General features: G+C 40.1%; 1 protein-coding gene across 6 annotated transcripts in view; it reads right to left on the reverse strand.

Annotated features, from left to right (window-relative positions):
* Positions 1-271: 271 nt before the first annotated feature.
* Positions 272-16,484, reverse strand: part of SNAP23 (synaptosome associated protein 23) — a 38,325-nt gene continuing 22,112 nt past the window's right edge. For all 6 annotated transcript variants that reach the window (XM_038405472.2, XM_038405471.2, XM_043516711.1 and 3 more), the window contains 5 exons: positions 14,325-14,373; positions 13,650-13,767; positions 5,887-6,039; positions 5,105-5,249; positions 272-1,794 (listed from right to left, as the gene is read on the reverse strand). In XM_038405472.2, the coding sequence (XP_038261400.1) occupies positions 1,729-1,794; positions 5,105-5,249; positions 5,887-6,039; positions 13,650-13,767; positions 14,325-14,373 (531 nt within the window). In that variant the 3' untranslated portion in view covers positions 272-1,728. The remainder of the gene's footprint in view (positions 1,795-5,104; positions 5,250-5,886; positions 6,040-13,649; positions 13,768-14,324; positions 14,374-16,484) is intronic.

The raw sequence follows: 16,484 nt of genomic DNA on the forward strand, positions 1-16,484 counted from the left end.
CACAGCTTACATTATTTGAAATTATCACTTTCCCTTTCAGCCTACACAAGACTCTTAACTATTTCACTCCACCTCTCAAATCGGAACCATTAGAATCTTAAGAATAAGACTGTCTAGGTTTATTGGAAGACAAGACATGAATCCACATCTAATTTCCCAATTTTGTTTTTTTGACTCTAGCTGATTGGGGTATTCTCCATTATGAGAAAGAACCTCAATTACCACCACAGGCAACTTGGATTTGGAACATTTTACATTACAGATTCTGTAGTCCAATCCATAAACTGATTTATTATAGTAAAGATAGAGCAAGCATCTTATTCCTAGAACAGGGTAAGAAGGGAGGAACAGAAGTAGTTCCTTCATATGAAGCATTCATTATAGCAAGATAGTATTTTAAAATGTTCTACTTATTGCGACATTTTGCCAAGCAAAAATTTAACTTCATGAAACATAGCTTTTTGAATAAGTGGACAAGAGCTATCTATTATATATCAATTTAAATTAAGATTAGGTGGGAAAGTAGCACATGCATAGTTTAGAACCATCATGCAGAATAGAGGGTGAATTATGTATACATAGTTTAAAAACTAAAAGACTAAGAAAAACTGTACTTAAATGTGTGAAGAAATTCCCTCATTCATTTAATATACATTCAGAAGTTTAAAAAGCTGCCCCTAAAACACTGTGGGAGAACAGAACTTGGTGAGATTTGTGGTACTGCAGTGGAGAAAGGCACAACACAAATTCCAGGGAGAACTGATTGAGGTAAATTTGATATGGAATCCAGATGGGAAATTTGCATGCTTACTATAGGAGGTCAGATTCAGTGTTTGTCTGATGTTTTCCTGGAGACTTAAGTTTTCAATTAATCTTAAATTTTTATCTAAAGCTTTGTTGAGCCTACTTTTAAAGAAAATATTTAGAAGCTCGATACAAAATCTTTTCCATTGCATAAATATGTGAATAGAGTTATTTTCTTCTGTTCAACCGTAGAATAGGTGCATAGTGTTTAAAATCAATTATATTCACAATACCAGTATTACCAGAAAATGCAGCATAATTTTTAACCACGGTCTCTACATCAACATCACTTTGCATTCAAAGAATGAAAATTCATGTGTTCCCCTCCCATTTCCTTCAAATTACAGTGTGTGCATTTTAAAGTCCTCAACCCACAAGTAGCCATTGGGCCAGAACTTCTTAAATTTGGTAGTTTATATATGGATTGGAAATTAAACTAAGTGTCTGTAAAACTATGGTTATCCTACTAAACTAAGAAATACAAGTAATAAGCATCACCAAGTTTCTATTTTAGTCAGAATGCACAACTCTAAGTAATTAAAAAACCCAAATTTGTAAAGTCTCCTCTCCAACCTTTCCACAATTATGAATCCAAAATTATACCACCCTGTTTATTCCATTTTAATTGAATACTCTGTGTTGTGAGGGAGGAAAAGAGAAAGTTTTACAGCTTTGAGAATGTTCTAAGCCATGAGCAGGTTTAAGAAAGGTAGGGCAGATGATTAGGAGCTATGTTGCTGCTCTGATGGAGTCAAAGCAAAATCTGCATACAAGGATAAGAAAAGGAAATACTATAAAAAGCAACCTGCTTCACTCGCTTCCTGACTCCGCTACCCCTGTTGTTTTGAAATACAGAAAATTTCACAGATATAAAAATGGTTACTTGCAACTGGAGAAAGACACTGGACAATGGCAGAAAGCTCATTAATTATTGATGAGTTTCTTGGCTCTGGCATTGGCTTGCTCAATACGATCTTTGTTGGTATCCGCCTGAAAAAGGAAAAGCATGTGTAAAAATTGCAGGTGACAGAAGACTAGATACTAAGAAAGCTTTAACAAACATTTTTAATCTAATACATAGCTTAAGGAAAGAGTTTTTATACATCTGGGTATAATGCTTAAATTGTCCAAAAGTACAAAGGTTGGTTTTAAAAAAGGTCAAAATTTCTTTGTGGGCTTGACCACAGAAGTGCAAGATGCTACCATTTGGATAGGTAGGAGGGAAACAAGAGCTCTTACCAACTGGCTCAGCAGGGGCTGGTAGTTTTGCAAAGGCAGAATGATTAGAAGGAAGAAATCCAATCTCTCTAGCAAGCCCCTCAAGGCAACTCAATAAATAAAGCAACTGGCTTCAGTGAATTGGAGGAATTAAGGGAAAAGAGTTGAGGGTGTGGAAGAGAATCCACCACCGAAATAAAAATAGGATTTTTCTCCCTAATACTTAATGTCTTCCGTAGAAAATAGTAATCCTCAGAGCTCCTGTGGCACAACTTCTCAACGTTAAAAATATACCACAGTACTCAGCCCTTAGAATATAGGAGAAATGAAGCCATTCCCCATTTATGCAAAATGAGCAAAAGGAGGCACTGCCAACTGAAAATGATTAATCTAAAAACACTAAGGAAAGAGAATTGGTAAGGTATTTTGTATAAAACAGACTCCCATGAGTCTTTTGAACGTACTGTTGTCATAACACTTATGTCCTTGGCAAAAAATTTATGGTAAGATCACAAACACCTATAATTAAACTAAAGCATCCAAGAATCAGCCAATTCCATCAGACAATTGGCAGTGTTCTTACATCTCTCTTAAGGAAAGATCCAAGCTCCATAGATTTTGAGACAAGAATGGACCATTATGCAAGTCAGACTAAATGATCATAACACAGGCCACAGAACCTGACCCAGTAATTTCAGCATTAAGCCCATAGTGTCTGGTTGAGCCAAAGCATCTTTTAGACAGACATCCAATCTTGGTTTAAAAAAACATCAAACTCTGGAGATTGCACTACATCCTTAGATAAGTAATTCCAATGGTTAATTTCCCTCACTATTAAAAATGTGTACTTTATTTCTAGTCTGATTTTATCTAGGCTGAGTTTCCAGACATTTAATCTTATGTCTTTGTCCGCTAGATTAAAAAGTATTTTACTGTCAGAACATTGCCCCTCTGTAGATACTTACAGACTGGTCAAGTCACCTGTTAACCTCCTCTCTTTTAAACTAATAATAGGTTGAGTTTCTTTAGGCTGGTAAGGCAGGTTTTCCAGACCTCGTATCATTCTTGTAGTTCTTTTCTGCACATTTTCCAATTTGTCTACAATCTTTTTCAAGTGTGGGTATAAGAATTGGACACAGTGTTCTAGTAACAGTTTAAATAAAGCCATATACATTGGCACCACCACCATTCTACTGTATATTCAATAGCAAAAAAACCTATATTAATGCATAGGTAAGGTTGCTTGGTGTTCTGCAACAGGATAACATACCACTGAGTTGAGCAAAACTCAAACTTCTGAAAACCAGGAAACGCACAGGTAAGATTGCCATGCAACCTTTACTTGGTCCTCTTTCAGCAATGCCCCAATATGTCCTGTTATGAAACATCTTTACTCTACCAATCCCACAGCTGCTGAAACGTAGAAGCTCTTCACCTCCTTTTACAACCCATTCACTCTCACCCAGAAGATCCAATCTAGCACTATTAAAGGACAAAAGGAAAAAAGTTATCCACGTCACCTTCCCTCTGTTTCCATCAAGCTAGCAATAGCCAATGGAAATTATTTGCATACTCTCCAAATGCAGTCAGTGTGTCACATGTACCTACTCTAAAGGGTGGAGGCAATAGTTGGGCCTGCTTGGTAAAAGTGTGTTTGTGATACGTGGTTTACTTTGAGGTGTGTGGCAGAGCCTTGATTATAAGAGGAGATCTGTTTTGCACCCTCCAACGTGTGAGTAAAGGGAAGAGCTGCATGTGTACCTTCAGGATCCAGCATGCATCATTTCAATGCGGAATAGTGTACATTACCAGGGTACAGGAGTTTTATTACAAAGTGTGTTAGCAGGGAGTCTGGATATGAGAGCAGTGCAAGTATTTACTATCTACATGCACTCCAGGTAAAATGAGTGTGATCAGTGTCAGGCATAGCTGTACTGAATTGTGGAGGCAGTAGTTAGCTCTGCTTCATAGAGGTGTGTTTGCAAGATCTGTGGAATACTCTGAGATACGTGACAGAGCTGTGACTGATAAGAGATCTATGTTTTGTACCCTCACGTGTGAGGACAGGGAAGGAGGTGCATGTTCAGGATGCACTATGCTTCATCATTTCTTTGCAGAATTGTGCAGATTGTCAATAGCAGAGCGTAGGGCTTTTATTATAAAGGATATCGTCAACAGTGAGGTGGAATCTGAAACTATTCTAATGCTTTAATGATTGTTAAATGAAAATGAGATGGTATCCTGTGAGTAAGCGTAAGGGAGTTGTAAAAGCCTGTGAAGTGGTTTCAGCTTTGGGAAACTGGCCCTTTAAAAAAAAAAAACCTGCAACAAACAAAAAAACACAACACCAAATATAGATAGTACTGGTCAGGACTATATTCAGTTGGCACATAAATGTAATTAGATCATCACCACTTCTAGTAGGCAACCACTAGTTTTTAATTAGGTGATCAATTAATCTTTATCTGTCAGAATGAGGTCCAATATAAAATTACTGTTAGCAGGGTGTAATACTTTGTTAGAGAGAGCTATAGATAAGTTTTAGCAATTCAAAGAAGTTTTTCCTAGTCAAAGTGGCAACAAAGACTTTCTTCATACATTCCCCCAGATAGAACTCCCCTACATAACAGTTACCCTTCCCCCCTATACACACACATCATAGATAGAGGTTGAAAGAGCCATCCTCTAGTCTGATTTAGTGATCTATAACACAGACTCCCATCAGGACCCAATCTTGCGATTTGTCGTCAGTTACAACACTAATCCATAAGCATTCCAGGTCCTGTACTTCTGAATTGTGTAGACAGAGGATACCAAGGACATACTTGATCGTTCAAATCATTGCAAGATACTGAATATGCTCAGGAACTGGTAGTAAAAGTTGAGTATGGTATGATTGCATACTCCTGATGCACTTGATCACTGCAAATGTTCATAAAGGCAGCATGGTGAACCCATTAATTTAAATTTAAACGGCTGCTACTCTGAAACCTGCCATTAATTTAAGAGTATTCCATAATTCTTCTCTTGTGTCACTATATCCAAGATGGAGATGGCAAGAACAGGATTATTTGGCTCTTACCTTCTCATTTATCCGGTCTATTTGCTTGTTTTGTGAATCAATCTCATTGCCCATATCCAAAGCCAGGCTTTTCAAGTTCCCCAGGATATTTTCCACCTGAGTGAGATTTTCATCCATCTCCTCCTCTCTGGCATCGTTTGTTATCCTATTGAAAAATATCAGGAGACCCTTGTGTTCAGGAACCAGAAAGTTGCTTCCTCACTGCGAAAATGTTGTTCAATAAACTCCCATTAAAACATTTCTCATCCCAACCCACATTTTCAGAGCAGGGGCTATTAAGCCAGAGTAGGGGGGGCTGCTTCACTTTAATACTATCTATTCAAGTAGGCAGCCTGCAACTCTCTCTCCTTAAATTCATTTTGCTGAAAGAAATTGGACAAAGCAGTTCCGTTAAAATGGCCTCAAAATTCAAAACAAAGAGCCATTGGCAGATTATGCTCTACTGTATTAGAGAGGGATTCAAATTCTCTCTGTCAGATGCCCTTTCATTATGTGACAGAGCAAATCCAAATGCAACATTCTCCACAATAATTAGAGCACCAAGCTCATATGTATCCAGGGCCTAATCAAGTATAGTAATTATTCCCACCATGGCATGCTATGAGGAGTGAAACTGCAGATATAAATCCCCAAGTGAAAGCAATTCACCAAAGGGCTTCCTTCCCAATTGACTGTAAGGATTTAATATACAGCCACTCTAGTTGAATGCATTCTGGGAGGAAGAAACTGACTTAAAGGTATCTTAATGGCATACATGTTTGGGGGAAGATGGACAAACATACCGTGTAATATATCCCCCACTTGCTCCTCCAGTGGTCTGTGGCTGATTATTTGTTACACGTGCTGGCTGGCTGGATACAACATGGTCTGTTGAGTTCTCCACACCATCACCCCAGGTTGACTTGTATGACTTACCAGACTCAAAGTTCTTTGTTCTACCAAAAAACAAAAAAAATGATAAACCCAAATATATGCTAGATGAACAGAGGGAAAAGAGAAGACACCAGATTTTTTTTTTCCCCCAAGTGGCAAGGGAGGGAGAGAATTATTTTTTTCAGGGTGGGATTTTCGAAAGGCACCCAAGTGATTTCATAGAAGTACAGGACTGGAAGGGATCTCAATAGGATATCTAGTCCAGTGTCCAGGACTCAAGGCAGGTCTAAGGAGTAACTAGGCCATTCCTGACAGGTATTTGTCCAACTTCTTCTTAAAAACCTCCAATTAATCTCCAGTGACTGAGATTCCACAACCTCCCTAGGCAATTTGTTGCAGTGCTCATCTATCCCGACAGCTGAGAAGTTTTTTCTAACATCCAACCTAAACCTCCCTTGCTGCAATTTAAGCCCATTGCTTCTTGACTTGTCATCAGAGGTTAAGGAGAACAATTTGTCACCCTCCTCCATGTAATAACCTTTTATGTACTTGAAGACTTATGTCCCCCCCTCAGTCTTCTTCAGAAGAAACAAACCCAGTTTTTCCTCACAGGACATATTTTCTAGACCATTTTTGTTGCTGCTCTCTGGACACTCTTCAATTTGTCCACATCTTTACTGAAATGTGGTGCCCAGAACTGGACACAATACTCCAGATGAGGCCTTATCAGCATGGAGTAGCGTGGAAGAATTACTTCGTGTCTAGCTTGCAATGCTCCTGCTAATACATCCCAGAATGATGTTCAGGTTTATTTTTGCAACAGTATCACATTGTTGACTCCTGTTTAGTTTTCAGAGTAGCAGCCGTGTTAGTCTGTATCTGCAAAAAGAAAAGGAGGACTTGTGGCACCTTAGAGACCAACACATTTATTTGAGCATAAGCTTTCGTGAGCTACAGCTCACTTCATCAGATGCATTCAGTGGAAAATACAGTGGGGAGATTTATATACACAGAGAACATGAAACAATGGGTGTTACCATACACACCGTGATGAGAGTGATCAGATAAGGTGAGCTATTACCAGCAGGAGAGCCGGGGGGGCAGGGGGGAGAAGACCTTTTGTAGTGATAATCAAGGTGGGCCATTTCCAGCAGTTGACAAGAACGTCTGAGGAACAGCGTGGGGAGGAATAAACATGGGGAAATAATTTTACTTTGTGTAATGACCCATCCACTCCCAGTCTTTATTCAAGCCTAAGTTAATTGTATCCAGTTTGCAAATTAATTCCAATTCAGCAGTCTCTCGTTGGAGTCTGTTTTTGAAGTTTTTTTTGTTGAAGAATTGCCACTTTTAGGTCTGTAATCGAGTGACCGAAGAGATTGAAGTGTTCTCCGACTGGTTTTTGAATGTTATAATTCTTGATGTCTGATTTGTGTCCATTTATTCTTTCACACAGAGACTGTCCAGTTTGGCCAATGTACATGGCAGAGGGGCATTGCTGGCACACGATGGCATATATCACATTGGTAGATGCGCAGGTGAACGAGCCTCTGATAGAGTGACTGACGTGATTAGGCCCTAGGATGGTGTCCCCTGAATAGATATGTGGAGACAGTTGGCAACGGGCTTTGTTGCAAGGATAGGTTCCTGGGTTAGTGGTTCTGTTGTGTGGTTGCTGCTGAGTATTTGCTTCAGTTGCGGGGCTGTCTGTAAGCAAGGACTGGCCTGTCTCCCAAGATCTGTGAGAGTGATGGGTCGTCCTTCAGGATAGGTTGTAGATCCTTGATGATGCATTGGAGAGGTTTTAGTTGGGGGCTGAAGGTGAGGGCTAGTGGCGTTGTTATTTTCTTTGTTGGGCCTGTCCTGCAGTAGGTAACTTCTGGGTACTCTTCTGGCTCTGTCCATCTGTTTCTTCACTTCACCATTTAGTTTGTGATCCACTATAACACCCAGATCTTTTTCTACAGTTGTCCTTCCTAGGCAGTTATTTTCCATTTTGTATGCGTACAATTGTTTGTCCCTTCCCAAGTGCAGTACTTTGCTTTTGTCCTTATTGAATTTCATTCTTTTTACTTCAGGCCATTTCTCCAGTTTGTCCAGATCATTTTGAATTTTAATCCTATCCTCCAAAGCACCTGGAACCCCTCCCATCTTGGTATCATCTAAAAACTTTTAAGTGTACCCTTTATGCCATTATCATTTATGAAGATATTGATCAGTCCTGGGTCTGGTTCTGTTCCCTGCCCGCAGGACCCCATTGAAAATGCAGTGGGCTTAAATTGCAGCAAGGGAGGTTTAGGTTGGACATTAGGAAAAACGTCTCGGCTGTCTGGATAGGTGAGCACTGCAACAATGCTCGTGAACTACTGATAACTACTCTGGGAATGGTTTTCCAACCAGTTCTGCACCCACCTTATAATAGCTCCAGCTAGGCTGTATTTCTTTAGTTTGTTTACGAAGTGGCCATGCAGGACAGTATCAAAGGCCTTACTTAAGTCAAGATATAACATGTTTACTGCTTCCCCCCATCCAGGAGGCTTGCTACCCTGTTAAAGAAAGCTATTAGGTTGGTTTGTCATGATTTGTTCTAAACAAGTCTATGTTGACTATTACTTATCACCTTATCTTTTAGATGTTTGCATACTGATTGCTTATTTGTTCCATTATCTTTCCGGGTACTGAGGCTGACTGGTCTATAATTCCCTGGGTTGTCCTTATTCCCCTTTTTATAGATTGGCACTCTTTGCTCTCTGGAATCTCTCCTGTCTTCCATGAGTTTTTGAAGTCATTGCTAATGACTCATATCTCTTCAGTCAGCTCCTTGAGTATTCTAGGATGTATTTCATCAGGCTCTGCCGACATCTAACTTGTCTAAGTAATTTTAAAATTTGTTCTTTCCCTATTTTAGTCTCAGATCCTACCTAATTTTCATTGGCATTCACTAAATTAAACATCTGATCGCTACTAACTTTTTTGGTCTTTCCCCCCTCCTCCCCAATTGAGTAACGGGCATATCCTCCTCTTCTTGAGCAAAAGTCCTATTGAAAGTAAAAAGACCAGTGACTTTCAATAGCAGCTGTGCTGCAAAGTCATTAAGGCCTTGGCTATACTGCAGAGTTTTGTCACCCAAAGGCAGCTTTTGGCAGCAAAACAGTGGAGATGTACACACTGCAATGCCATTTTCGGCAACAAAATAAATGCCTGCCGGGACCGCTCTGCTCACTGTTTGAACTGGCTGCCCTGCATTCCTGCTACACAAACATGTGCTCCTCCCTTGTTAAAGCTCCATGAAGATCCCACAGCTAAGGATGCCACTCAGCTCCCGCAACAAAAAGCAAATTATTGATGTGGAATGCTGCTCTCTCCCATGCTATGAACACAGGCAGGCAAAGGTGTGTGCGTGCGAGAGAGAGAGGCAGGTGGGAGTTTCCCCCCCACTCCCGGCCTCAGGACTGGTTGCTTCTGGTGGCTGTCTGAACTTGGAGACCGCATGCTGACACTCAACTCTCCCACAAACACACACACTCTCACATACACACTTGCCCCCCCCATCAAACTCTCTCCCAGTGGCATTGCAGTGTGTACATCCCACTTCCCTCCCTATACACTGCCAGCTGCTTTTCAACTGAAATCTAGTAGGGTGCCCATGAAACTATGGGATTGAGATACCTGCATTATGTGACACTGTACCTGCCCCACGAGGCATTGCCAACCCTTCCTAAAGCACCCTGCAGCCAGTTGCACAGTGGGATACCTACCACAGTGCACTGCTCTTTCTGTCAATGCAAAAGCTATACTATACTGGTATAGTTAAAGCAGTACAAAATGCTACAACTATCCTAATGTGAACACAGTTATATCAGTATAGTATTTTCATACTAAAAAGGAGAATATAAGTTATACCAGTATAAAGCACCTTTGTAGCAATACAACTTCATTCACAGTAGGAGCTGTACCACTATAAATATTTAGAGAGGAAAAAGTTATCCCCTAACCAAAAGGGTTATGCTGGTACAAAAGTTGTATTTAGACCAGGCCTTAAGAAGTTTAAAAACAAAACAAAAAAAAATCCCCACAGATTTTAATTCTCATTTTCTGCAACATCTTAAATCCAAGACTATAGATGAACAGAGAAGCATAATTATTTTGATTTGGACACAATCCTCAACAAGGGATGAGCAAGAGGTACCTTGAGGTTGAAGCAACCTTGGGAAACATTTATGCACTTGACTAGCATTTCAAATGTATTCAAGGGATGATTTCCTGATGTCATCTCTCCTGGATTCTTCAAGGGTAGTTTTCCAGCATACTTACCATTATGATTTTAGTGCATGATCCAAAAAAAAGCAAAGATGGCCTGATATGGCAAAAGCCCTATTATAATCAAATATCTCTTATAGCAGCAGTGGCAAGGAGCTATGAAATAGGAGTTAAAAAGGCAAGTAGCTCTATAGCCAAGTTAGAGGGGATTATTAAAAATTTTTTTAAAAATTACATCTGTGTACAATTTCAGAGAAGCGGTTTTGTAACCACCCCATACATACTAAGTTTGGTTGTTGGTAGTCTCACAAGTGAGACCAAGGATTAAACTGGCCATTAAGCCTGACCTACCCTCTTCCTTCTATTTCTTCATTGGGCCAAAACATTTGCAGGGCAGTATGGGGAAGCTTTCACTAGCACTGTACCAATGCTGTAACTACAGGACTTCTGTCCGTGTGGCATCTTTCAAGAACACTAAGTTAAAGTTCAAAATTTTGCAGCACATATTCAAAAAGGTTGTGATATAAAAGAAATGTTTCCTGAGAAGAAAGGTGATAATAGAATCAAATGAAGACTGATGCTCTCATTAGAATCTCTGCCCAAGTTTTAGCTGCAAAAATTCAGGCAACTTCACATGAATGAGGAATGAGGAAAAGGGCAGACAACTCTAGCTTAGAAGAATGCCTTAGTCTTTGGTCAGAGCCCATGTAATACTACCCTCAGCAGAGCTCTACAAATACCAGTGTAAACTGGTGCATTCAGTCACATTTCTGGTAGGGAGCTTGGACAGACCAGATCTGATCCCTTTTGTTTATTCACCCAAAGGAACTTGCTTTAGTAAGAAAAATTCATTTCTACTACTTTTTAGTTATTAGAACCAAAGCAACGCAATTATGGGAGAACATATCGATTCTATTCTGGTTTGTGCAGGATTAATAAAGATTGCAATTCTTCAATGAGGTGGCATAGTTGTAAGTAAAAGAATTTGCCATACAGAATGATGCACAAGTCTGAACATGCAACTTCACTTTTACACCCCAGGTGGAGTTTTATAGTGCTGGACAATGAGAAAGTGTGAGTGACTCACTGAAATACAAACATGTCTGCCATGTTTAAAGTAATTTTCCAAACTATTACTTCATGTTTGTCTAACTGGGGGAAGTTTGACATCTTCCTGAAAAGAAAGCCAATATGTTTAAGATCCTGAACATCAACTGGTACAGCCCTGGTATTTGACCCAGCCCCTTGAGGGGGGCTGTAGAGTTAGTAGGCTCCCATGCCTAATCCATTCTATAATGTGATATCTATAGACATGAATGTTACACTGGAACAACACAAAACCACAGACAGTCACAACATGTCTTGCATGCAAACAGCATGCCCATGCAAACACGTACCCATTTAGAACATCACCTTAGACAGATGGTTAACTGTACAGGCTGTGTCACAAGATTGACCTTGTCCTAAAGTCCGCTTTCACCAGTTAATTGAATCCAGCTTCTAGTGTTTAGTCTTCATTTTTATTAAGTAAGTGGAAGGTGGGTATGTTAGGAGAGAATGGAAAAAAGAACAGTAAAAACCATCAAACATGCAAGCAAGTGGTTAGTGACAGTTTTTTTTCAGCTGAAGTCCTTTGCTTTCAAAACAAAGTAGCTTTAAATAATCTGAATAAAGTAGGGGAAGAAAAAGACTAAAACATTTAGTTGTGTGTACTCTGGTGTTTAAATTCAGCCTGTGTGTGGAAGACTGGCTATCCTAGTGCTGAACATTTATGTAAGACACCACTCATAAGTGGGACATTGGGGTGAGAGGACAGTCAGCATTTTTCAGATCCACTCAGTACAGTTTCCTGCTCGACCTCATCACTGCTTCCCTAATACACACCGCAAACTTCACAAGGCACCTCACTGTGAAAGTCACCTGCCGGAATTAACATACTTGGAAGTGCCACAAATTCCAACACAAATACAGAGTGGTCTTGATAGATGATCTGCTCAGATTCAATGGCACCAGATACCAGGTTTTTTGCCCAAGATGAATCACTTACTTGAAGTGGCCAATGTGACAAATTCAGAAACCTGGACATGATTATGATCTGAAATACTGACAGGGTGCAAGTTATGTTCAGAAGAATGAAATCACACATTGGTACAACAACTGTGTTGAGCTACAGGCCAGATCAGAGCTATTTACTTGTCAAACTGTTGAAACAGAAGTCTGAACTTTTAGTCCTGAAAACCTCATGCTCCTTTTAATTCAGGATGATCACATAGCATTATGTTGTTCTGAATGAGACTCATATAAAGGACTTGAATGTACAGTTTAACTACCTCGATTCTACTTCAAGCATTCAAGAGATACAGGCTCTTTTTGGCCCACTGATAGGACCCACAATAAAAATTTACAAACAACTCACATACGAACAGTCCCCTTTCTTTCCCCTAGCACCCTAAGGGGGCCTGTTTAGCCATTTTTTTGTAAGATTCCCACAAATTCATTTAATACTTTAGAGCAGCTTAGAGATAACTAGTGGTAGCTCAATGGTAAAACTGCCTAGAGAGTACAAGACATCACTCTCTGCTCTGTCTGCTCTACCTGTCTGTCTTTTTGCTACAAATGTTTGAAACTACACCAGAAATGCCATCCAGCAGGATCTAAAACCCTTTTAAGTGACATTTTCTGAGAGGCCAGTGATGACACTGATTACAATTAAGGCACTATGACAAAAGCTTGCAAAATAAAAATAGAGAATGCAATATGTAATGTGAGATTTTTAAAGCTGGTAAGACCAAGGCCTATTCTGATTTTCCTTCCCCCCCCCCTCTGACCCCCACATATACTAATCTGTAAAGTCTACTCAATGCTAGATCTTATTTGTCCGTTCCAAAAATAAATGCCACAATACGTTCACCTTCCTCTCACTCCATGCCAAGAAAAAACAGAGTAGCCCAGCACATATTACCAGTCTTACTAAGCCAGTGTCCCAGCAACAGAGAAATACATTTGGGAAGAAGATGTCAGGTTCCAGTGGATCTTTATTACAAAGAGGGAGAAGAAAAAGTTGAAAACTTTGAACTCTTGAAAGTAGAAGTTATTTTTAAACACTAAGATTGCTTTACTGCATATAAGCTTCAGGTAGGTTGGGATCCCATTATTTACAAATCTAAAAGGCGGTTACTGTGGGTGTGTTTTAGCTACTAATCCCTATCTAATGGTACACTCCTCAGCAAGCTGCAGTTATCAATTTCCCTAAAAAGCACTTGGGGAAAGTTGACTATTATCAGTGTAGTTTTTACTCCAACAGCAAGTAGAAAGATTTTCTTTAGTTATTTCACCTCTGAATGTTCCCCAATAGTGTACTCTTTTTGTGGATCCCAGAAATTCAGACCTGGGTCTGGATTTGTTAACTGACCTGTTGCAAGGACAGACACAGAGACCACAACACTTGTTGAGCTCTGTCAAGGTCTTTTCAGCTTCTCTCATGTCCTTGTTTATTTGGTCCATGCCTTCTTCTATCCGGGTTAGTTGTTCTAAAAAAAGTAGTTACAAAACATACAAATGTTTGAGAGATTAGACCTTATTAGAGGGGAAGCTTTTATCTAAAACATTAACATCTGTATATTCAATCCACTCGTCCCCTAAAGGGACTTTTTGTAGCAGAAGCAAACAGCGGCATATGTGGCAATAGAATTTTTGATTATACGTTTCCAGCAATCCTAAATTCAAAGCTTTTCCTCGCCCTGCCCCCATAGTGTAATAGTTACGTTGTCTGGATGTTTTAGATGTTACTAGCTGCTTTTAAAGTAAAGAAACATTATTTTGTCAGGGGGATGGGGCGGGAGGTTTAATGGCACAGTTAATTGCACAGCTTGCAACTCTGGTGACATGAACCAGAGCTAAATCTTAAATACTGTAATTGCACAAATATAGGAACATCTGACTAGTGAAGTAACCTCATTTCTATACCAAAATGAGTTACTGAGACCAAAGACTGATAAATTAGGACACCAAACATAAACACAGATATTACTGCAGACCATTAAGACTTAATATTCACAACTCTGCTTTGCACACAGGTAGAATTCACCTCCTTGTTCATCCAGCATGGTGACCGTCTTGATTCCTGCATCTTGGGACTGTAAAGAGAAAAGGAAGTTTGCAGAAACAACAGTCTTCAGTATACCAGCACACAGTCAAAGGCCGTAGTGCTAACTAGAACAACACTGCCCTGAACTACAATATTGGAATAATGGAAGTTTTCCGTGCAGACCACCACTAAGGGCAAGTCTACACTACTGCACTGTAGCGCGTCTGGTTAAGATGCACTATGTCGAATGGAGAGTGTTCTCCCATTGGCATAATTACTCCATCTCCCTGAGAGGCGGAAGCGATGTTGGCGGCAGAGCGTCTCCGATTCACATAAAATGGTGTCCACACTGGTGCTAAGTCAATGTAACTTACATCACTCGGGGGTGTTGTTTTCACACCCCTGAGCGATGCAAGTTACATCAACTTAAGTGACCAGCCCTTAGTGTCACATGATAGGATAGTGTAAAAAAAGTGACTACATAGTGACAATACTGCAGTTCTGGTTGAAATGGCACTTCTATTAATATCCTTTTTAGAAATGTACAGTGTTCTGAGAGTCTTTTTTAGACTGACAATTTTGCTTAGTCTCAGTGCAGAAGCAATTAAAAGTTGGTAGGAATCCCTTTTGAGTTATCTAAACAGGGAAAGGTATTTCAAGTGATTTGCTGTACTCAGATATTCAAACAGATCAAACTTGGCATGGACAAATCAATGAGAAATCAATTCCCAACCTCACCACCTATGTCACTGCCCAGTAGGTAAGACCTTCACATAGGATGGCCGGAGTAGGCAGAGAAAGTGGTATGACTTCCTCCTGGAGGAAGCCTTATGAGTCTAGTCTCTGGACCCTACACCGATCAGCCACTTGCCCTTTGAAGTAACAAAGTAGCCTACGTTCAATTTTAGGCCAGTTAAAGTCAACAGCAGCTCTGGCACTGGGGAAATCAATCCCAAAGCTAAGTCAGGGCTGAAGTGCTCAAGTTTTCAAATGGGCACTGAGGCCACATCAGTAGAGAGATCCCAGAGTCCAACTATTGAGCCTACAAAGGCAAAACTTTCTGGTCCAATGCAGATTTTCTCTAAGGATCCTTTAAAGTGTGGGGAGTTTAAAGGCACTTGCAATTTCTCAAGTACTGAAGAAACCAGTATTAAGTATGTCACTACCACAGATTCCAGTATTGAAGAGCTTTGTTAAATTAGAATTAGCTGATGTGATATCCCATTAGTGCCAGGATCTTTCGCAGTTCCTAAAATAGCATGTGCCACAGCACAAGCCAGTCAAGCACACCCTCAATCAAATCTTCATTTTGAGGATGCATCTTTGCCATCTTCAGCTGTCCTTAACTCTAAGAGCCAGTAAAAGCTCAAGTCTTCAGTGTTATTAAGTCTTGGCATATTTCTCAGAAGAGAAAGAAATTTTACTATGAATCCAAGAATGCACACGAGATGCCTCCCATGACAGCCTTTGCCAACGACGCCTCTTGGTTTGCTGGTAATGCCAATCCCCATCCAACTCCTGGCTCACTGACAGCAGTCAATGAGGATGAGAAGTCCCAAGGCAGCTCAGACCTTCCCTTTGGGCATGGAAACAAAGAAAAAGATATACGTCTCACAGCCGCCCCCCTACTCTTCAGGTACTGTGGTTGGCTCCTGGTTACCAAGCAGTCATGGCTGGATACAAGTTTCAACTTTGAGAACTGATGTTCAGTTTCCTTGTGGCTTCAGATGGAATTACTATGGATTGCCAGATATTAGACTATGAAATGTTATCCAGTTCCACTCTGTGTTGCTTCTATATGGTCTTGTATCCCAATAGCTACTTTACCTTTTAACACTGGTCACAAGACACCAACTATTTCTGACCTGTCAGACAACATGGAAGGGCAGGAGATTCAGCTGCAACCTGGAAAGCCATCTACACAACTGTGGCTCTCAGGATAAGTTTCTCTTTAGATAACCAATAGTTTGTCTCCATATTCTGTATCCCTATAACTGGGTTATTTTTTAAAGCCCTAGTCTCCCCCATCTCTCAAGGTACACTTGTCTGTTATTTCACCTTATCTTCTGCCAGCAGAGAGTTCTAGTGTTTCCAGTTATGACAGCATCAAAAAACTTTTTGTTACAAATTACTATAACTGAAAGATCAGAGAAAAATATT

This window comes from Dermochelys coriacea, chromosome 6, assembly GCF_009764565.3.
Source record: "Dermochelys coriacea isolate rDerCor1 chromosome 6, rDerCor1.pri.v4, whole genome shotgun sequence".
In the NCBI taxonomy this organism is placed as follows: Eukaryota; Metazoa; Chordata; order Testudines; family Dermochelyidae; genus Dermochelys; species Dermochelys coriacea.